The 23,042-nt window shown below is 43.0% G+C and overlaps 1 protein-coding gene across 1 annotated transcript in view; it reads left to right on the forward strand.

The window, feature by feature from the left end:
- The window catches only part of Cfap54 (cilia and flagella associated protein 54), a 251,916-nt gene that overhangs the window by 185,138 nt on the left and 43,736 nt on the right, over positions 1-23,042 (forward strand). Inside the window, exons 57-61 of the mRNA XM_050145787.1 lie at positions 552-707; positions 2,948-3,053; positions 4,057-4,150; positions 9,221-9,319; positions 10,281-10,422. Coding sequence (XP_050001744.1) covers positions 552-707; positions 2,948-3,053; positions 4,057-4,150; positions 9,221-9,319; positions 10,281-10,422 — 597 coding nt within the window. The remainder of the gene's footprint in view (positions 1-551; positions 708-2,947; positions 3,054-4,056; positions 4,151-9,220; positions 9,320-10,280; positions 10,423-23,042) is intronic.

Raw genomic sequence — 23,042 nt, forward strand, 5'->3', positions numbered from 1 at the left:
TCCTCACACTGTGTTGCCATGTCCAGCCTTAATAAAAGGGGAGGTGCTTAGTCTTACTGCAACTTGATATATCATGTTTTGTTGATACTCATGGGAGGCCTGCCTGCCCTTTCTGAATAGAAAGGAAGGAGTAGATGGGTCGGGGAGGCACAAAACAGAGGTGAGGGGGGAGGGACTGGGAGCAGAGGAGGGAGAGGAAGCTGGGACCGGGATATAAAATAATAAATAAATAAGTAAATAAATAAATATTAAAATTACTTTGGGAACAAACAAGGAACATGGAGGTTGTTTTAGAAGCACCATGAAAAGTTGAGAACTTTTGGAGACTATTGTTGTTTTAAAAAGAAGACAGCACATTGGAGATTGCTCAGAGCTCAGTTGACTGTTTAAGCTCCCTGACAAATTGGATATGTGGCTCTCTAAAGCATTCTTGCAACCCGGAACTGTGACAACCCACAGCATTACGGTGAGATTAGTCCCTTGTCTTAGTGGCTTGCTCCAATCGCTGAAGGCTTCACTGTTTTGCCCCCACCCAACTGTTTTGCTTTTAGGACACACGTTGTCCAAGCAGGTGTATTCCAGCAGCAAAAACAAGGACGTCACAAGGTGGTTGCCTGCCCTTCACCTCCTTGAGATGGCCTTGAAGCTCTGCAAGGGGACAGCAGCCGAGGAGCACGAGGTGGAAGCTGAGATCCTGTTTCAGAAAGGTAGGTGGAGCTTGGCCGCAGAACGGCGATAAAGCTAGTGGAGCCATGGTGTTATTAATAATCAACTTCCTGTTTGTGAAAAGAAGAGCTTTACAAGACACCAGCACTCTCTCTAAGTCTCCGCGTCTGAGGAAAGCCTCTCATTAAGTTATAACTAGAAAAAAAAGTTACTACTAATTGATATCCTCGTATAAAGCTTAATGTTTGGTTCAAGAAAATGTCAACTTCAGCCACTTGGCCGCACATCATGTGGCTGGAGAGACGACTCAGCGGTTTTCCCACCGCTAAGTGTGTAAAGCTCCTCTAGAGGACCTGAGTCAAGTTCCCAGCACCCACGTTAGGGGAGTCACCACCCATAACCCCAGCTCCATGGGATCCAGCGAATTCTTCCGGCCTCTGTGGGTGCCTTCTCTCATGCTCACATATACCCACACAGACACACGTACACATAATTTAAAAATAAAAAATTAGGCCTAGAGAGATCACTCAGAAGTTGAGATCACTGACTTCTCTTCCAGAGGACACAGGTTCGATTCCCAGCATGAATACAGCTGTAACTTCAATTTCAGGGGATCCAATGCCCTCCTTTGGCCTCTCAGGTACTAGCCATACATATGATACACAGACATACATGCAGGAAAACTCATCTGTACACATAAAAGAAGATATTAAAAACAGAAATAAATCTTTAAAAGCACATACTTTTTAAATAATAATAAGACAAATTAAACTTACTAATTAAAAAATAATTAAATGAGAACAATAAATTAGCATTTTATATTATTTCATTACCTAGTTAGACATTTTGGTTAATTTCTCTAAGTAAGGTATAACATAAATTAAAATTTAATAACTGTAGAATATCTGCCTTAGAATTTAAAGACAGTGCATTCATGGGAGTTCACCATGGCCGTTTTTACCACAGGAAAACCAAAGCATAACAATTATTGTCCTTTAATGATCTATACACACCACATGAGAGTTAGCATCTCACACACCAGGAGCTGTTAAATGAGCATGCCCCGAGGGGAGCTCTGTGTCCCCCCCCCCCTTTCCCTCCTGCTATGCAAAAGCTGTGGATCTTATTCATGGTGAGGATAGGACTTTGCTTTCCTGGCATTTCTACTGCAGGACAGCTTTCTCAGTTCTTGTGCAGGGAGGATAGAATCCACCATGGTTGCCATGGTTGCTGGGAGCCAAGGGATGGGTGGGCACTAGCATCATTTCTAAGTATTTTCAAGTATTTGCTGTTTTGTTTTTTAAGGATTTATTTTTCATTAAGTTCATTATTTTTTGTTTGTTTTTTGGCTTTTTGAGACAGGGTATTTGTAGCCCTGGCTGCCTTGGAACTCACTCTATAGATCAGGCTCTACTGCTCAGGGATTCATCTGCCTCTGCCTCCTTGAGTGCTGGGATTAAAGGCGTGTGCTGTCACCTCTTGACTTTTGTTAAGCTTATTTTCAAAACTTAAAAGCTTGGCTGGAGAGATGGCTCAGCCATAAAAGGCTAGGCTTACACCAGTATAAATATATAACTTAAAAACTTTGATAAAAATTATACATATTTCAGTACAGTGTAATGCTTTCATATATATATATATATAATCAGCACCTCTGTTTCCCATACTTCACAACTGGTGCTCCACTTTAGACCTCATGAATGCAGCTTTTTCAGATTCATGAACTGATGTAAGTAACATCATGCAGTGTTTACCTTCCTGTGCTTAGCTTCTTTTGCTTAACATAGTGTCCCATGTTCATATATGCAAATGGCAACATTTCTTTCATTTTATGCTAGATAATATTCCTGTGTGTGTATCACTTTGAAAAAAAAATCCATTTAACCTCAAAGAGTACTCAGACTTATTCTGTCTTTGTGTTATGAATATTGCTGCAATGAACATAAGGACACAAATATATATATTTGTAAAACAGACAAGAGCAAGAGAGAAAGGGATGTTAGAGGAGAGGAATCACAAGGTAAAGGGACAGAGGAAAGGAAGCTGTAATGTCAGTGGTGCTGGGAAGCAAAGGTGTCTTTATGGAAAGCATTTCAGACATTTCTGGGGAAGGAAGCGGTAATTCGTTCATCCTCAGCTTATCTTCCATCAAGGAGTGATGGACAGACAAGTGGAGGACAGCAGGCCAGCTTCCAGGGTTTGTAGAATGAAGCATTTGCTCTTCCGTCATAAATTACAAAAAAGGGGGAACCATCCTCATGCATGTTATTTCTTCTTGCAGGCAGAATAGAGCGTCAAATCCTGATGGAAGAGAAATCTCCAATTTCTCAAGTAGAGAGTTTTTTCGAAGCTATTCAAATAAGCCTGAAAAATGATCAGAACTCAGGGTAATGGAGACCATTTAATTCTTGTAGAACTTTTCCTGTGTGGTCTGAGCTCTGTGTAGTAGGGCATGCAAGATTCAAGAAAGGGATGAGGGGTTGGGGATGAAGCTCAGTGGTAGAGCGCTTGCCTAGCAAGTGTGAGGCCCTGGGTTCAGTCCTCAACTTTGGGGGGAAAAAAAACAAAGTACCAGAGAAAGGGGTGAATGAGAGACCTGGTCACGGCAGGGTTCATGCACTGGGGCTAACCCAGACAGAAGGTTTACCTACCTGCTTCTCAAGCTTGTTGCTTCTGGCTCTGACCTAAGGCAGCCCTTACAGGAAAGTGGGGGGATGCTCCCATCTGTCACAGTGGCATTCTAGGCTGCCAGCTGGCTCTCACCTAGACCCAGGTCTCCTGTCAATATCAAGACTATGGGGTATTCCTCTAGACTATCAGCTTACAACTAGAAGAACCTACCATGAATGTCAAAGAGTTTAGAAGGATTTATTTACACGGTCTCTGTAGCCATCCATACTAATAGCCTACTTAGGTCAGTTAAAAAATGACCACAATATTGATGGGAAGCCACTGTTGTTAGGCCAGGACTGAAAGAGACTTCAATTGATGCCTTTAATAGATTATATCTAGATCTGAGCATTACTGCCTTCTGAGGTGGTCTCTGTCTATCCATTTCCATTAGTGAAGGAGAGTAGACAGACACCTGTATTCAAGGATGGCTTCTTTTACTATGACTTCTTTAGTGACTGCTTCACTGGAATGTTCCAGAAAGGTCTTGCTAAGCTAGCCCAGGATGTCGCCAGCATAAGCCCAGGTAGAATGCTGAGCTTTCTCAAGAGCTTCTCCTTTCTGAGGAAGATCCTACTAGCTGCAGCCTCAGGATGCATAGGTTAAGAGAAGAACACTTGTCTGTCCTTCCTGTTTACTCTCCCCGACCCTGTTGGCGAAAAGTACAATGAGATCCTCCAAAAGACCACAGAGGCTAAGTGTAATGTCCTTTCATTTTAGGTTGATCAAAGACTCCTACCTAGAAATTGCCCTGGTGTATTTCCATCTGAAGAAGCCGAGGAAGAAAGTGTCAGCGACCCCATCAACACTCAAGGTAACAGCTGTGTTCAGGGGGATTGGAAACCTTTGATCATTTGCAGTGATTTTGCACTGTGGAAATAATGAGGCATTTTCCTAGATGACTTGGAGACATCAGCTCATTACTTTATAGTCATATGTATCACCATTAATAAAAACCCAGAGACAGAAATTGGGATCCAACCCAAAGGTCAGAAAAGCAAAACAGCCAGCTACTGGCTCTTACCTCTGCCTCAGTCCAAAATGGCGATCCTGCCTCCAGGAATCTCAGAATGAGCCTGAGCCTGTGAGCTGTCTCCTCTTGTTTTATAATTCTCTCTAGGGCAGGGATTAAAGGTGTGCACCACTTTCTATGGCAAACTACTGTGGCTACTGGGATTAAAGGTGTGTGTCCCCACTGCCTGGTCTGTAAGGCTGCCCAGTGTGGCTGTTTTACTCTCTGAACATCAAGCAAGCTTTGTTCAAATACAAATGAAATAGCCCTACAATCACATTTGTAGTCACCTCTTGGGAACCTTTTGGTAGAACTCTGGAAATTGATTTCATGTTGGTGTTTCTGCTTGTAAAAATGCTGGTTATGTAAATACACAAAGGCAATGGTCAGGCATGCTCAGGAGAATATAGGAATGGACACATAGTAATGTTGAAGCTAATATGGCCTGTCGGTGTCATTCACATCTCACAGATGTATCAAGCATCGGCTGTGATAAAGGCGATCTTCTAGAACGTGCTGAGTCAGTGCTGAGACAAGCTGGTGGAGGGAGACAGGCCGTATGGCCGCAGACATGGAAAATCAGAAGGGAGTGAGGGAGAAAGAGGGGCTGAGCAGGGCTCTTGGTAGTGAAACTCACAAGGAAATTATTTGGGTTGCTGGGGTGGCTCATAAAGGTGGTACTTTGGTGTGATGTCATGATGGGAGGCGTCGGATAAGGAGTGAGTTGTGCAGACTCTCAGGAGGATTCAGTACCCACAGCAGTGCCTGGGAACTAACGTGCAGACCCATCTCCCCAAGTCTTGCTGAAGGCAGATAATGACTTGTCACTTAGGAAGTGGACTTGGGGTTTGGGGTTCCCAGCAGCCTCCCAGGTCCGGATGATGTGCATAGGTGCTCTGCAGTACCAAAGATTCTGACCGAGGAAGATCCTGAGGAAAGAAATAAGTCAGGTTGCTTTGAATGACATGATTATTGTTGGGTTGTAGTAAATGTTCATATTTTCCTCACCAAATGATCATTGACTCTGCAAGATCTTTTCAGAAAACAGTGGGATCCAAATGTTAAAAATCCAATCTTAAAAATTTTAGCACTTTTTATCAATTCTTTGTGGATCTGATATCATGTATCTCGATTCCACTCATCTTCCCATCCCTCTGAACCCACCCCCCAAGATTTTTTTTTAATTTTTGTTTATTTGTTTGTTTTCAGATAAGGTCTCTCCATGTAGCCCTGGGTGTCCTGTAGACCAGGATGGCCTCGAACTCACAGAGCTCCACCTGCCTCTGCCTCCCAAATGCTGGGATTGAAGGCACACACCACTGCAACTGTTTCAAATCTCTAATTTTTGAGATGTCATAAACATGACTTAAAACTTTAGGCAAATATAATTAATTAGTCAATCAAATTATTTATATGCTAGCTGTATTAGGTGGATATCACCATTTAAAAAATAAAAATGATTATAAGCTAGGAAAGGTTGCTCTGGGGGTATGATAGAAATGCTTATTCCCAGTTAGAGAAAAGCATGAGTGTGGTTTCTATAGAGAACGGTGCTGCCGTGAATCTCATTACTTTCTCAGCCTGTCCAGAAGATGCGATTGTAATTATGTGAAATAGGCTTTGCAGAAAAAAAATGCTATAATTCCATAAAATTTGACATAGTAGATACTTTAACAAAATATAAACTTACTAGAGTCATAGAAAATAGCCCAAAATGAACAAAAACACCCTTCCAGGTATATTTGCACTCTTGAAATACAGCATTTGATGTTTGTCTTAGTAGAAATAACACAAAATCCCTTAAAAATCAGCAGGAACCGGGCCACTGAGCTGGGTCAGTCAGTCAAGGCTCTTGCCACCAAGCCAGACTCCCATGATGCTCCTGGTATGAGAGGACCAATTAGAGCAAGTAGTCCTGTGGCCTCCTTACATGTGTCCCCGAAATAAGCCAATAAAATGTGATGAAAATAAGCAATAGTATCTTTTCACTCTATGGTGTGCAAACAGGACAGGCTTGGCCTCGGATCTCAGCCTGATGTCCCAGAGTGACTTCCAAAGCCTCGCTTCCCCACCTCTGATACGGAGATGGCTATTAGTATCTTTTAGTGTGGCTAGGAGCGCAAAGTATTGAGCATGATGTATTAGGTACCGTTAGCTTCACGTAACTCAACATAACCTCTGTATTCTTCATTAAGTATTTTATATGTAGTAGATTACCCAATAATTATTAGTTAAGTCTAATGAGCTATTTGGAGCATTCATTCATTCATTCATTCATTCACTCGCACGAGGCATGCCATCCACCTTCCCTACAGAGTCCAGAGTCTAGCAAGGGAAAGACACCATAGAATGGCACCTTGATAAGGATGCAGACACAGTATGCCAAGGTGGAGATGCCAGACAAACTGATTTTCTTTTGTGGGCATCCTGTAGAAGACTTCACAGATGAGAAAGTTTAGAAGAGGAATGGGATTTCCCCAGCAGTTAAATGAGGAAAATAGTTCAAAGAGAAAAAGATCAGTTGCAGCAGCTTTTTCATCTCTACAAACTCTAGACACAGGTCTCCCACTGGATGTACGATTTGCAAATATTCCCCTGCCCCCAGCTGGTGGCTTGTGGTGTTTAGAGACACAGATTTGAGTTGTTATGAAGTTCCAGGATGAGCTTGCCCTTTTTCAGCGATCGTGTTTGGAGTGGCGCGCGAAGATCTTTAGAACCCATTGATCTTCGAGCCCACCTTTACGAAGGTTTCGCTCTCTGTCGCTGTAGCTCTGGGTAAGAGCTTGGGTTTCAGAGCACATGCCCTCCAACGGCCACGATTCATCTTCAGAATTCTTTTGTACTTGCAAACCTTCACATCTTTTTAGACATCTTCCAGTCTGCCTCCCAATTTTCAAAATGAAAACGGAATTGGATCTTTTGAGGAATTCTGTTGAAGCTACAGTACAATCTGGTGACAGCTTGTCTTAACAATATTACATTATATTATAGAAATGGAATTGATTTGCACATATTGTTGAGTTTTAAATCCCATAGCCTCACTGACTGTGTTTGTTGATTTTAATAGTGTGCATGTGTATGTGTACACATATGTATATGTGTGTAGATGTGTGTGTGTGTCCTGGGATTTCCTGTCTATAGGATCACATCTTTTACAAATAAATATGTTTTTTTAATGTTTCTATTTCCAATTATTCCCAGGCTTGTCTTTTTCTTCTCTGGTCTGATCATATGGACTGTGCAATGTTGATACCCCCCCCCCCCATCTAAAACAGTAAACCCACAATGTTCTTTTTCCAGCCCATTTTTTAAAAAGTCTATTTTGAGCCCAAGTCCAACCTCCTCAGGAATGTTTTCTTCTCCATTAAAAGTAGCTACTTTCTCCAGTGTTTGCATTGCTAATTGTTCTCACCTTACTCTGGATTCTTCCATTCATGGCTGTCAGTCTTTCTTCCAGATTTGCAGTAAGCAAACTGCTCAGGCTTAGTAGGGTAGTCATTGCTATGCTAAAGCCCACATGGTTCCCAGTAGGGTCTTATCTTGGACATAATGTACAATTCAGATGCCCACGGGGAAGTCTCCCCTGGTGTCCTTTTCATTTGTGTAGGCTGGCACATCAGATCATTGTACCCCATGACTCAGTGTCCTTAGTATCCAGGACCTCACTCCTTCTCCATGAGTCTTGCAGCCAGAGATAAACCATTGGCACGCTTCATGTCGCTGCATTTAATTCTCTAGTTTTCTTACAGATTAAAGAAATAATCAAAAAATTAGAACTTAGGGGTCTAATTACTTAATTTTTGTTTGTTTGTTTTTAGAGACAGGACTTCTCTATGTAGCCCTGGCTGTCCTAGAACTCACTCTTTAGACCAGGCTGACATTGAACTCAAGAGATCCACCTGCCTCTGCCTCTATAGGGATTAAAGGCCTGTGTCGCCATACATGGTCTAATTACTTAAAATGTTAAAAATGGACTTAAAATTTTAAAAATGGACTTAAAATTTATTTACTTCAGTTATCATTAAAAGTATTAGTTACTGTATTTGCTGTATTTATTTTTGTAGCATTAAATTTCTTGGGTCTAAGAATTGAATGTATGTATTTGTATATGTAAAAACTGTCCCTTGTGGTTTCCTTCCTACTGTTACACTGAGTTATGAAATCCCTTTAGCATTTTTCATAATAGTAACCTAATATCCAATCACTGAGTTACTCAGGAGATGGAGACAGGGACTCTTGAGTTTAGGGCCTGCAGGACTTTGAGACCCATGTCAAAACAACAGAAAAACAGGACAAATTTAATTATTATCATTCCTGGTCTCTTTGTCCACAATATATTCAGTGTTAATAACCTTTACTAAAATGGAATTTGACATCAGTTAAAGAGATAATTTTATCAAAGTATTTCATAAATCATGTAAACTCACTATAGAAAAATTAGGAAAAGGTAAATATTCTTAAGACTTGGCATAATATTTGCTTACATAGACAGTAATGTATGCACATTTTAAAAAGTAGGATAATACTTGCAATTTTTAAATTTTAAGCCGGGCGGTGGTGGCGCACGCCTTTAATCCCAGCACTCGGGAGGCAGAGGCAGGCGGATCTCTGTGAGTTCGAGGCCAGCCTGGACTACAAGAGCTAGTTCCAGGACAGGAACCAAAAGCTCTGTCTTGAAAATCAAAAAAAAAAAAAAATTTAAGCCTATAGTTTTCTTTTTGATATACTTTAAATATCTTCTCATGGCAGTAACATGCTGTCCTTTGTGATGGCTCCATATCATTCCATCAGCATGCCATCCAGAGAAGATGAGGTTTGCCATGAAACCCTGAGTCCTCTCTATCCTGAAATGCTCTCTATTTACTATTTTAGCTTTTTCCCAGAAGGCACAGTTCTATTAAAGAACCAATTGCAAGTCGATTTGAGATGTACACCTCACTAGCCTGGATTGCAATCCGAGCTGCTGCGCAGGTTAGTGTGTGCATGTTGTCCCCCACTGTTGACTCTCCCTGTTGTCTGTGTCCCCCACTGTTGACTCTCCCATTGTCTGTGTCCCCCTCTGATGACTCTCCCATTGTCTGTGTCCCCCATTGCTGATTCCCCCTGTGCCCTCCATCTATCAGCTTGCATAGCAGCACAATGGATCTGCTTGAGAGAAAGAAGTTACACTTGGTGAGGGATCTCTATCTGCCATGTCATTTTGGAAACTTTACAGGTAGTCTCTACACATGTGTAGCATTTAAAATCTCTAGAAACCAGACACAACTGTTTCCATTGCCCCTTAATAAAATATTGGATAAATGTGTACCTGGCTGACATTTTGGCAAATGAGTTTCACAGCTGGATGATGTAACTCATTTAAGGTGACTTATGCATTAATTAAATCGTCAAGCTAACCAACTGGTCTGACTGTGCTGCGTATTCCACATGTGAGCAAGGGATCACATACTCTTTTCTTCATACGGTGATCTTTTTCTTCCAATGTATATCAAATATTATTTTATGAATTCATGTCTTCATGTTTATTGTCTCTGTCTATATTGTACTGTATTAGAACAGCAGACATTGGATAATTCATGTTCAGCATGGATCTACCAATTCATAGTTTTTGAGGCTGGTAGGTTCAAGACCAAGGGCCAGGTCATGACCTTCTTGCACTATCACTGCCTGGCAGAAGGTGGAAGGGCAGAAACAGATATCAAATGGGAAGACAGCTTCTCGTGTAAGAAGGAGCTTATTCTGTAACTACTCTCTCAACCCACGCCTCAGGGCTGAGCTCTCTTGACTTAATCATCTACTGAAATGTTCCCCTTCCCCCCTCCCCCCGTGTCACTATGGGGACCAAATGCTCAGCACACGTACTTAGAGGGACACAGTCAAACCGTAGCCTATGCTAACACAGAATAGATGAATTCTAGTGTTTTCATTCTAGGTCAGTGAAGCTGTGCTGGCAATCAACCTCATGATCGGAAAGAAGAATGCCAGGACTGACAAAGTCAACCACATGGCATTGCCAAACATTCCAGAGTTTGCCATCGTGGACCTTTTCTCTTCGTATACAGATTATTTACTTGGTATGTTTGGATGGCTACAGAGTCTTCTCTGTGTAACATGCAGCCAACTCTAAGACTTCAATGTTGTGGTTCGTTGACCTTTTGCTTTGAGGAGATGATGGTTTGTGGAGTCTCCAGGATCCCAGGGCCAAAATAGGGTATACTCAGTTCTCTACCTGAGCATACATGTTACTCAGCTGGCTGCTGTGTGTCAGGGCCCTGGGGATGGCATGACCTTATGTTGTTTGTCTTAACATATATGTGTGTCAGAAGGTAACCTTTTGTTTGAGGGAGTTTCTGTGATCCTCCGGCCCAAAACATTCACCAACTTATACTTTCCAAGAACTCTAGTCTTCATTAGTATTTCACATTTGTGTGTCTGAGTGTGTGCATTTAAGTGTGTCATCCATTCATTAAGAGCAGGATCTGCACTATTTTATTTTATCTACAAGAGAGCACACCATCACTTGCACACCCCAGGCATTCAGTCTATGAAATGAACTGATGAATGCCAGGTGAATAGAGTTTAAGATTGACTTTACTGCCATCTTTATGACTTTTATCTGTGGTGGACGCAACAGGAATGTACTTAGCATTCATTTTTGTGTTTTTTCATCCTCTTGTCCAAAATGTTTAGTGAATGTTTCTGATATACTAAGCCCTGAAACAAGTACCAACTAAGGAGTGAGGGGGCGCTGAATGTTTCAGTGAGACTGATGTCTGTGTTGTTGGTTTGTTTGGTTTTTGGTGTGAATGAAACTCCCTTGAATCCAACCAGGTGGCAGTGGCCCCCCTCACAGTCCTAGGGACCAGCCTTCTCTGCTGAAGGGTCACTTTTCAGAGATGCTCTTGCATCTCGCGTCATTGTCCTTCAAGATCCTTGTAGATGATTCAGTGGCCAAGACTTTCTGGCGTAACAATGTTTTTCTGGAGGTCACATGTTGATTCGAGAGCTTTCTTATATTGAAACTTTATTCTTAAACCTTTGTTGATCTCAAGCCTGAGTTTGCTATCTCAGGCTTCTGGGTCATTGCCCACACCTATATCTGGGCTCTCCCATCTCCTTGGCATCATAAGATGAATTCACTAGAGACAGTGCCTCTGGCCCTGCCAGAGAAGTTTAACAACCCGAAACTGGTCATATTTCTCATGCTTTCAGAGATGAAATCTTCTGAGATCTTCTTCTATCAGATTAATTTTGGGTGATGGGTCTACTTTATTCTACTCCTTTTTGTGTGGTCTTCACTTTTAGGGATAACAGATTAGGCTCATCTAAGATGGCCCAAGCATCCCTCAGGACTCACAGCTAAGAGCATCTTTATTCTTCTCCTGTGCTCTGCTATGGGATGCAGATAGGGCTTGGACCTGCTCCGTGAGCATCTGCTATGTTCTCCAGCCTGCAGAGTGCTCATGGCTACCCACAGCCTGCTCCACTCAGCAGATTACCAGGGCAAGAGCCAGAGGTCAGATCACACAGGCTTCTGAAGGCCTCTCTTACCAACCTATCCTACTGCTCATAGCCGTGCTCAGTGTGAGCAGGGTAGGGACATGTGCTCTGCCTGCAGATGGGGTGAGATGTCTGTGAGTGTTCACTGGATAACCATCTACACTACTACTCACCAAGGGCAGTCAGTGTCTAGAGGTTCCTGAGAAGAATCATGAGCGTCTGTACAGAAAGACAGGGAGAGTTGTTGCCATGCATGCACAATGGAGGGCGGTATTCTCTCAACCAACCGATATCAGTTGGTCCAGTTGAGCCATTTTCATCTTGGCTTAATTGGGATTTCGTTGTTGCTGTTCTGTGTGGACAGCTTTCCCAGCGCACATTCTGCTTTCTTTGGTTTCTGCTTTAGACCGTTAACACTTCTTTACTTTTTTAACCATGAAATTGCTCGGTTGTAAAGTCTAATCTGTTTTTCATTTTACCTTGCACACAGAATATTAATCTTGCCCTGCAGTCCTTTCCTGGCAGGCTGATAATTAATGCATGCTGATGACTTCGCTCATTTCTGTGTTTGAGTTGGAAGGAAGTTCTCAATTCCCACCTGATTTCCACAAATACACAGATGGCCATGAAGTTCATATTAAAATGACTTGCTAAAGGGAAAAATCTCTCAACAACAACAAATAAAACTTGTTTGATTTCCTCCTCATTAGCATAAATTAGCATCCAGAAGAGGAACCTCAGTAATCTAGCTTTAAACAATATTAGTATTCGTCTACGCATGAGGGGGTGAGCGATAGTCATCGTTTTATGTGCAGAGAGCAGTGCCCGATATTTCTTCCCCTCTCCCTTCCTCCCCACTCCTTTGTGGTGCTATTGATGGAATCTGGAGTCTTAAGCTTGCTAAGTATCTGTCTCAGCACTGAGCTGCACCCCAAGTCCTGCACAGATGCTTATGTCTCCCAGAGAGGAGTCACGGAACAAACAGCAGGGAGGCAGGGCTTCCCTTCCATGAGCCTCTAGCCATGGGCAGTTAGAACAGTCATAGACATTGACATATACAAATCTTTTAGAAAACCATACTCATGAAGTAGGGCTAATTCACCAGAAGCTAACTGGATGTCTTTGTGGAAAGTTGGGAACGATCAGGATGGTGTAAGAGTTTGCTGGGAGCCTTCCTTTATCCTGGGAGCGGTGTATTATAGGACAGATGTAAACCAGTACCAGATGGAAAGGGAATCAGATGTTCTTGACAAAGCAATCCAAGACCTGAGCTGTAATGACAGAACAGCTACCTGTGGAAGCTGGGCTCCAGAGTCCCTTGCCAGGACCCGAGAGTGATTATAGGCATTCATAGGACATTGAAAAATCCCAGCAGAATGCTTGGTCTTCTTGGTTGAATATTCTGCGCATTGTCTTGTAGACCCCACAGTGATGGTACTGGCGATGGGGAACCATGTTTAGATTCAGCCTGAGAACACTTCTTAGATGCTGACTTTGCAGTTATGTTCAAATATACACAATCTTCTAGCCTTGATTTTCTCGTGACCTTGATATTAATTTGACAGGGATAAAACATATTAAATTCTCTAAGACACTTTAAATTAAAAATACCACTTTGGATTAGTGGTCCCAGATTCAGCCTCTCACAACTAAATACACATGAGACACAGAAAGCTACACATGCAGGTTAGGTTGGTGAACTCGCTGTCAAGACTGCAGAGACATGTGCTTTCCCCCAAACACAGTTGATCTTCCTGCCGGAAGGAGTGGGACTTGTGCTTCCCTTCCTTCCTTGGTATTTGTTCAGAGATGAAGTCAACACCCAATGAACACAGGGACTCCGTTTCTCTATAGCTGTCTCATTCTCTTGCTCCTCCACGGCACAGTTAGTAGAGGGGAAGTGAAGTGATGCATTTTGTACACAAATCCCAGACAGTTAGATCACTTACCTGCGGGACAGACCAAAATCTACCTGTGCTACAATAGTGGAGGGGTTTGCGTGCATGCGCGTGTCCGTCTGTGTACTGTTTCACTAGAAACAATTATCGAGGCATGATGAGAATGAATTCCAGTGAAGGAGAGCTGTCCTGGTCCAGTGTCTACAAAAGCCCAGAGCTTCCACTGAAGAGATAGCTCATTGATCACTTAAATTTGAGAAGGGCCCTGGATAGATGTCTTAGTGCTTGAGGAGATTGCTTTACACGTGTGAGGCCCAGCGAGTGGGTTCCCAACACCCACGTAAACACTGGGTGCCTGTAATCCCAGGACTTTGGAAGGAGATATGGGATCTTCAGGTAAAGCTCAATCGATAGACTGGCCAAATCGGCAAGTGCTGGGTTCAACAAGAAGCTCTGTCTCAGTAAATAACATGGCCATCGACTAAAGAAGATATCCAACATCCACCTTTGTCTTCCACCAATATCTACCTTTATCTTGGTACCCAGATGTGCACCTGTGAACATCTATATATGCATGCCCGTATACATACACACACGCTTGAAAAAAGCCAAGAGGAGACAGTGCCATGGGTCTTAGTCAACTGTTAATGTGATCAGTTTTTAGGTAAGAAGTATTATACTGAGTAGAGTCACACTGAAAAACAAGAAGCAAGATGATGCATGGGAAATGGCAATGGGATGCCATCTTCCTGAAGATGGACATGAAGAGGTGCCTGCCAGAGACCTAAAGGAGACAGAGTTATATACCCTTAGTAGGGCCCTCACAGCCAGGGACTGACAACAGCAGAAATCCCAAAGGCTGGACTACTAGCTGATAACTAGCGGTCATCTATCTATCCTCTAGGATTAATCCAGGGAGAGCATCAGTTATGCTCATCCTTACAAATGAGACAAGATGCCGAAGTCACGAAACTCAGCCGTCTTCCTCTCTTAGTTCAGCCCCTCGTCTACCCAGCTCTGGGAAATGCTGCTAAGCATCATGTCAGACGTGAGAAGAAGACACTCAACAGGACTCAGTGCAGAGCTGGTGTTCATTTAGAGCCAGTCTATCCAAGGGCTTTAACTGATTTGAAAACTCCTTCTGCCCATTCTAACTCAAAAGCATAGAGCAATTCTGCCAAGAAGTGAACAGAATTTGTTTTCATTCCTGGCTGACCTTGACAGCAGAAAAACACAACCTTGTTCTCAAAGTAAAATGGAGTATTTTTTACCAGGGGTAGCCAGACACTCTTGCTGGAGTGGTTAGAATCTGGTCCTAGTGGTGGGGCTAGGACTTTGCTGCCTGCTCACGGATGTGGGTGAAAGAGCCCCACAGGGAGAGAAAACAACCTAGCCAATGGCATGGAGTTGGAGTTCGTAATAGTTTAGTCCTTGAGCTGGGCTTTAGAAATATCCTGCCTACTGGCGAGAGCAGAAGCAGCACTGAAACGGACCCCCCTGGGAGGAGTCAAACTCACTCTGGTTATAAGGGTGGAAGTCACACCAAGTCAAAGGCTCAGGGAACTCAGCACAGGCTATCTCATTGGGGGCCATGGCAACAGTTGCAAAGGGATGCTCCCCAGTGCTGGGCATGAGGGACTCTCCCGCTCCTTTCTGTAGTCATCCTGAGGATGTTTTAGCATAACTCCATCTCAACAATGTCTAACATCCGTAGATCAGAACGAGAAAAAACAGTCACCTTTTAGTCAGAAAAAAATTTTGTTGAAGCAAAACTTGTCTGGTTTTAATTTCCCTTTGTGACATTAAATATTACAACTTTAGTTACACATGTAAATAAGATTAGACAGTCACAATCTAATTTAAATTCATTACTATAAAAATTATGTTGGATTTTATAAAACCATTTTACAGTATGTATATTAAATGTTACATATAGAGAGCTTACTATTAGTCAAATTAATATTTTAAGAAAAGTAAAATAAAAATATTTCTCATAAGTGATAAATATCAACAGAAAAGTAACCATTGACAGTGAAAAATTAAATTGTTGCAGATTTATTCTACTCCAAGAAAACAAATTTGAAAAGCTTTATACAATTTATAACTATCTGGAAAAATGTAATTTTTTAGAAAGGTAAAAAAATTAGATCTATTACAAAGGAGGTAATAAAGCTATGTTAGAAATTAAAACTGGATGTTCAAGTTTATTAATTTAAGAAGATCATTAATAAATCTACCACAAGTTAGCAGAAATAACTTATTACAAATGTATTTAATATCTGGTTTTCTAAAAATTAGTTGACCTCTCTGACCTTCTGATGTTAGTCTGCAGCAATGTAATGTTTTCACTGAAGTAAGAAAGAAAATCCAGCCTCACGTAGATATGTAGTTAGGAAATGCCGAACATTTAAAGAGCTTCTTCAAATAATTCTATTCCTCTTTGAATCTGAAGCGGTGTGGTGAAGGGTGTTCTGGGGGAGGGTGGTTGATTCTAGGACGTTCTCTGAAAGCACATCACTGATCTCCTCCTCCTCTTCAGCAAAGCATATCGGTCCACCTTGTGGCCCGTGTGGGCCTCTACCTCATCCGTGATTGTAACACCATGTATTATCTCTTATATATTGCTCCTTGGTCTTCCATGAGCCCTAGAGCCTCGCTATCTCCGTTGAAAGAATTGAGAGGATATGCCGGGCATAGTGAGGAAGGTAGGTGGAGTAGCCACAAGATAAAGTGGGCCGCTCTAAGGCGGTGGTCCTTCCTGTTGCCATGACCCTTTAATACAGTTCCTCATGGTGTGGTGACCCCCAGCCGTAAAGTTATTCCATTGCTCCATAATCTTGCTACTGTTATAAATTGTAATGTAAATATCTGTGTTTCCTGATGCTTTTAGGTCACCCCTGCAAAAGGGTTGGTCAACTCCCATAGGGTCCCGACCCACAGGTTGAGAACCACTGCTCTAAGGCAGTGACGAAGGGACCACTGTGGAGGAACAATCTCAAGAGCCGAGAGTGGGCAGTGGCCCAACTGTGTTGCCTTACAGTTACAGGCAGGATTCCTCTACTTTTCAAACTTCTGGAGAGAATAGCTTTCATGAGAGGCTTTTCTGTCCAGGTGATTGACAGGTCCATTTGGATGAACTTCAGTCTTTGCTACAGGATAGGGGGTGTTTTCTTGGAGGGTTTTCTTACCAAGGCTTAACCGGAGAGTGATGGATTTGGTGGTGAGTTCCCAGGACTAGATGACCGTAGAAGATTAAAACATGAGCAAAGCACCTTTCAGACAGGAGCTAACTGTTGGCACCAAGGGGCCTCTCTGCAGGTTTCAGTTAGCGCCTCTTCTCCCAGCAGGAAAAGAGACTTCTCTTATCTTTCTGGTGGACATGGCTGTCCTTGGAACCACGTCCTTGGATAGCCTGTTGGAATTGGCTTAAGGGCTGGCCTTTGTCACCTGGGAACAGATCTGAATTTAGAAAGAGGTGCCATAAAGGACACTAAGCTGCTTAGGCCAAAGCTGGGGATGATCTCTGTGGACCTCTGTGGAGAGCTGCTTGGAACTGGCCTCTAGGCAAGATGGGGCACCTGACCAAGCTTCTTCACAGGGAAATTTAGGGCCTGACTGGCGTGTTCCATCTTTTGGAGGATTGAGGTCTCCAATAAAAATGAAGATGATGTTAATTCCTAGAGACCCCATTATCAAATATGTGACCTGGGAAATAAAGAAGCACCCTTCCTGTGGGGTTTGAATAGGGGATTGGTGCTAGTTTGGGCCCCAGGTTTTGTTACTAGGCCTCTGCCCAGGGGAGGGTGAGGCCAATAAGACACCACTAGGAAAGGATTGGTAAAGTGTATGTTACTCCACAGACAGCAGGAGGCTGGCATGAAAACACTGCATCTCAGTGATGCCCAGAGCCTGACAAGAACATTTTTAAGTGACTCTGTTACTTACTTCTGGGCCAATCATCTAAACAGGATGCCCTGCCCCGGAAAGCCTTCTCACTTAGTGACTTTAAGAAACACTGTACACTTAGTGACTTTAATAAACACTATAAAGCATACCTAAAATTGTCACTACCATGGTGGCCCCTCTGGTTACCATCCACTCTTATCCAAGAGTGCTTTCCTGTGCAGTGGCAAGTGGCTATCGCCTGTCCTCCCCCTTACAGTGCTCCTCGTTACTTTGTAAAAAACCTCCATCTTTCTTCTATTCTACACTCTGTATCTCTGAATTCCTTTCAGCAGACAGAACACTAAGGAGCTGGGAGTAGCTTGGGGTTCTGGGACAGCTTGGTTTTCTAACATCCTAGAATGATGAGAACATCTGAACACTGGTCTCTTTCCTTGGCCGGCATCAAGCCCTGCAAACTCAAAACACCACCACCATCCCTCTCAGAGAAATCTAAGGACTGGAAAACCCTTAGCGGCTTGTATAAACGTTGCAAAATTCAGGATTTCCACTTGAGCACTTGAATATTTATCCCCAGCACGAATCCTGTCACGTGTTTCCCTTGAAGTCGAGAGGACGTCTTTCATATTTCAGATGTTTCCACCTACCTATGCCTGAAGTCACCTTATAGCTTGTCAGTTGGTCTTTCAAGTCGAATGCTGTTCCACGGGGTTGGGAGGGCCGGGCGGGGTGGGGGCGGGGGACATTCAGCTCCCACTCTGGAGCAGCCCCCGTGTTTGCAGGCACAGGAGAGTTGCCTCATGTGCTCTTCGTGTTTTATTGCACAGACTATGAGAACCAAGTGTGAACAGTTAATAGCTTTAATGACTTGTACTGCTTCATCAAGCAGGGAGGACTTAAATGAAACTGGCATTTTAATTAATTTGTTTCACACGAAGAACGCGAGGACGGCGAGGCAATGGGTTGTCCCCCATGCTAGCTTCCCGCTAAGGCGCAGCTCACTGCTTCCCAGAGCCATCTCTGCAAATGGCAGCACACTCCATAATCAACAAGATGAGGAAGGTTGAAAACCAGAGTTCTTCAATGCTCTGAGAACCTTGCTTTCTCGCTGACATTGGCATCAAGAGTTAGATCTTGTCAGAGGTTTTGTGCTGATATTATTAGCCAAACACAAGCTCAACCTCAGATGAACCACACTGGTAAATGGGAGCCATGCATCTTGCAAATCTGTAATTCTGCTGCAGATGGGATCCTCTGTTTTCTCAGCTCTGTCTTTAAGTCAGTATATTTGACCGTTTGACAGTTTCGTGTTTGGGTTGACTGAGCTTTCTCCAAGGGACAATCACTGCAGACAGGACATGAAAATCCTTAGAGTGCAGGGTGAGCATTGGCTAGTGGCTGGTGCATGAGTGTCTCGGTTTGGGGTGCCTGGCTCTGGCCAGTGAAATACCACTCACTCTCTTATCAATGGTTGTCAGCCTGTAGCTCAAGACCTCTTTGGTAAACCTCTATCTCCAAAACTATTTGCATTGCAATTCATAGCAGTAGCAAAACTACAGTTATGAAGTAGCAAAGAAAATAGTTTTATGGTTGAGGTCACCACAACATGAGGAACTGTATTACAGGGCCACAGCATTAGGAAGGATAAGGACAATGGCTCTGTACGATGCTCCACTGGCTTTCCGTTTTTAACTGGAAAAGCTGTATCAGAGCTTTGGATTATCACACGACATTTACATTTTTAATTCATTCTTTAGATACTCTGAACAGCAGGACTGCTTGCCATCTTCAGTTTCTTCCTGGGATTTACAGCTCAGTGTCGCCCTGGGCCTCCTTGTCTGTGCTCTCTGTCCCATGGCATCTGCTTTGGGAATGGCTCTCCGCGTTTTGTTTGAGATTTCCTCTCTTCCCGTGGGTTTTCCCTTGTTTTACTTGTCCACCAGTGGCTTCTAGAAGAGGAGGTCATGTCCTTGTCACATAGGCACGTTCAGTGTCAAAGTCATCAAACACTTTTTTGGACCAAAAAAAAAATACTTTTCTGTGTAAGAAGATAAATATAAACAAAGCATAAATTGTGAGAATATAGGTTGTTTGTCACAGAAGAAACAATGCCAGAACCCCGGAAGTCCACCTGATAACCCGTCCTGGTCACTGCTCACCTTCCTGCCTTCTAATCTCTATCTAGGTTCGGCTGGCTTTTGGATTTTGTGTAAATGAACCAATACCATTATTGTAGCTGGCTTCTTTTGTTCAACACTGTCTGTGAGATTCAGCCTTTTGTGGCTGTGATAGTGCTGTTTATGTTCCCTAGGTAAACACTGGACGCTGCTCTGAGAGAACCCGCTCTGAACACACTGTGTGCTCTTGCCGGTCCAGATGGTTGTGCTGTTGTATATATATGCCAAGGGATGGGGTTGCGGCATCTGAGGGTGCATGTGCATCTTCACAAGCTCTCCAAGGCAGTTTAGTTTGAAATCCATCTTGCTGAGCATGCTGTATTCTGTATGGTATATTGGCTATGGCACACTCTTTGGAGGGGCCCTCTTATTCTAGAACCATCTGTAATTTTCCTTGGGAGTTTTCTCTCATCTGAGAGAGCTGCAGATGCCCTTTATACATTTGGATATGAACATTTTGCTGGTTATACATCTTGCAATTATCTTTTCCCATTCTGTATATCTTTTTATTTTATTTAATTTTGGATTTACTTAAAATGTATTCTATTATTGTGCAGTTTAAAAATCCCCCTTCTAAGACAGGGTTTTGCTGTCTAACTAAGGTCAGTCTTGAACTCACAATCCCCCTTCCTCTGACCTGGGAATGTGGGTAAGTGTCTTAACATCCAGATTAGTGTTTCCTGTTGTGGTTTGTATGCTTGAGGTTCAATTATACAAATATTTTCTCCCATACAAATAGTCTTTATTGATTTTCACCTCAGAGATAAAATGAATAAAGGTTATGAATACAGACAAGAACATGAAAGTTGTAAATTTTGGGGGAAAAAAAGAAATCTTAGGACTGGGCAAAGGGGCAAATGCTGTTAGGTTGCAAAATAAAATAGCCAGAGATATCTTTCAGAACTGATGCAGCTAGCGAGCTTTCAGAACATCATGGTGTCTGGTAGCAGGACTGGGTGTGGAGAGACAATGCAGCCGTTTTGAAGGATGGAGCAGTGGCCTCTGAGCTGCTGTCACAGAAAGCTAATCAATACATCCTTCAAAACTGACAGCTAAGGAAAAATGCTAGAAGAAACTAATTTCCCGAGCTGGAACTAACCACTTGAAGTACAAACGGTTAAAAATACTTGCCTCTGGGGAGAGAGACTTTGTTTTTGATCACGTACATGCATGACTAGTGAAAACAAGCAGCATGTGGAAAGATACATGGCGTCAGGTTGGATCGCTTCCAGAAATGCAAATGTAATTCAGAATCAGAAAATCTATTAAAGTCAATCGCTACATTAGTAGATGAAAAGAAAAACCATCATCTCAAATGGGCACCAAAAAATTCAGTAAAGTTAAACAATCATCCGCGACTCTAAAACTGAGTCAAAGGAGATATCCTTCATTTAGAAAAGTTCTGAGGGGATAGAGAGATGGCTCCGCAGTTAAGCATGTGTACTGTTCTTGTAAGGGAGCCGAGTTCGATTCCTGGTTCCCATGTTGGGCAGCTCACAGCCACCTGTAACTCCAGCTCCATCCAGGACATCTGATACCCTCTTCTAGAAGCAGAAATAAACGCTTATCGTGACAGTGTATATGTCTGACTGGGTCCGGAACAGGCATCTGAATACATATACATAGCTTAAAGGTAGTTATGCCATAAAGGAACCATACTCTATGTGCAGAACCCCAGTGCCAGGCAAGAGATGTCTCTAGTTGTTAGTTAGGGTAGGGCCCAGGATACCCCCCTGCCAGTAAAAGAAACCATAGGCTATTGCTATTGCCTTTGGTTGCCTCCCAGAACTTGAAAATAAGGTTCTATGGCTGAAGACACCACACCTTAGGACTCGACGAACCAAGCTGCTGCTGACCTGGAAGGCTCCTCCCCCAGGACCAGCTCCTATAGTATTGGAAGGTGCCCTGCGGGTTGCCAAGAGAGAAAAGTTATCAGCTGTCCTACCCAGCTGTGGATCCTGTGAACCCCCTGGCCTGGCAGAATGGCTCCAAAGATGCAATAGTGGCAGTTCCAGCTTGTTAGTAACCCCCGGTTGTCAGATTGGACTAAGGCCTGCTCTACAGAAGGGAACCCTAAGTCCAGGCAAGAATCTGGCAGGAGAGGTTATATACCCCAGAAGAGAATCTTAAGTTCAGTACAGCTTCATTCAATATAGCTCCCAACTGTGTTCTAAATGCATCATACCCGTAGGTAAGTGTAAGTCACACACAGCATCAACGGCTCTTCTTTTTCCAGTAGACAAAGGCTACTACTTCTGTACCTGGGCAAAAGGGAGGCAATAAGTAACTGTGGAATGCCTGGTCCGGTTGGTATATCTGCAACACACGCACTACACCTAAGGCTCAGGGAACACTGTGGAAGAGGGAAAGAGGAGGTTTGATACCTACTGCAGAGTAGTATCTCTTAGACACAAGGATATCGAATCAGTGAAATCTCAACAATATGGCTGCCTAAACAAGACCTATAAAATGTCCACACCAGTTAACGTGCCAACGTGGATGGAGGGAAATTTCATAAGGCCCCATCCCTATATGAAGAGTTAAAGGCAATCAATGGCTGCTGAGGTGGGGGGGGTAGTTCTTCAGGGACAAGCACCCTGGTAGGTTATCCATCCTAAGTTGTCAGCCTTGATGAAAAGAATCAACGAACTATACCTATAAAAGATTAGATAAAATTTGAAAGTAAAATGTCTAGTGCAAAAAGATTTATAAACATGTCAGGGTCTAGCCTTGATGGTATTTGCATGTAGGAGCTTGAGGATTAGAATTATTAAGCAAAAGGAACAGAGATATGAGAGAAATAAAAGACAAAAACACAGAGCAGCGCCAGGAGGGAAATTCAGTGAATCCGAACCCAGCCGTGTTTATTTTCCACACGCTTATATACTTCACTCCAAAAGGGGAGGGGGAGGAGGCAACAGACTTCATTAACGTGGTATAAGGAATAAAGAGCGCATCCTCAGTCAAGCGCTCTATTGTTTGGACAGGACCTGTAACGCCCACACCCTTAGACCAAGTATCCTGCCGGCAGTCATTCCCTGGAACCTCTTGCCAAACTTTTTCAAGGAGCTGGAATAGACTTGAATTTTCTGACCTTTGGTCAAGGTGGAGCAGCTCTACCCCTATACTCAAAATACCAATTATCCACACCCTAGATCAGGATCTCTTGTTTGTAGCCACACCTGTCGTTGTCAAGAACTTTGAAAGAAGCAAAAA

Source organism: Alexandromys fortis, unplaced genomic scaffold (assembly GCF_014885135.2).
Source record: "Alexandromys fortis isolate MF-2015 unplaced genomic scaffold, M_Fortis_MF-2015_v1.1 scaffold_50, whole genome shotgun sequence".
In the NCBI taxonomy this organism is placed as follows: Eukaryota; Metazoa; Chordata; class Mammalia; order Rodentia; family Cricetidae; genus Alexandromys; species Alexandromys fortis.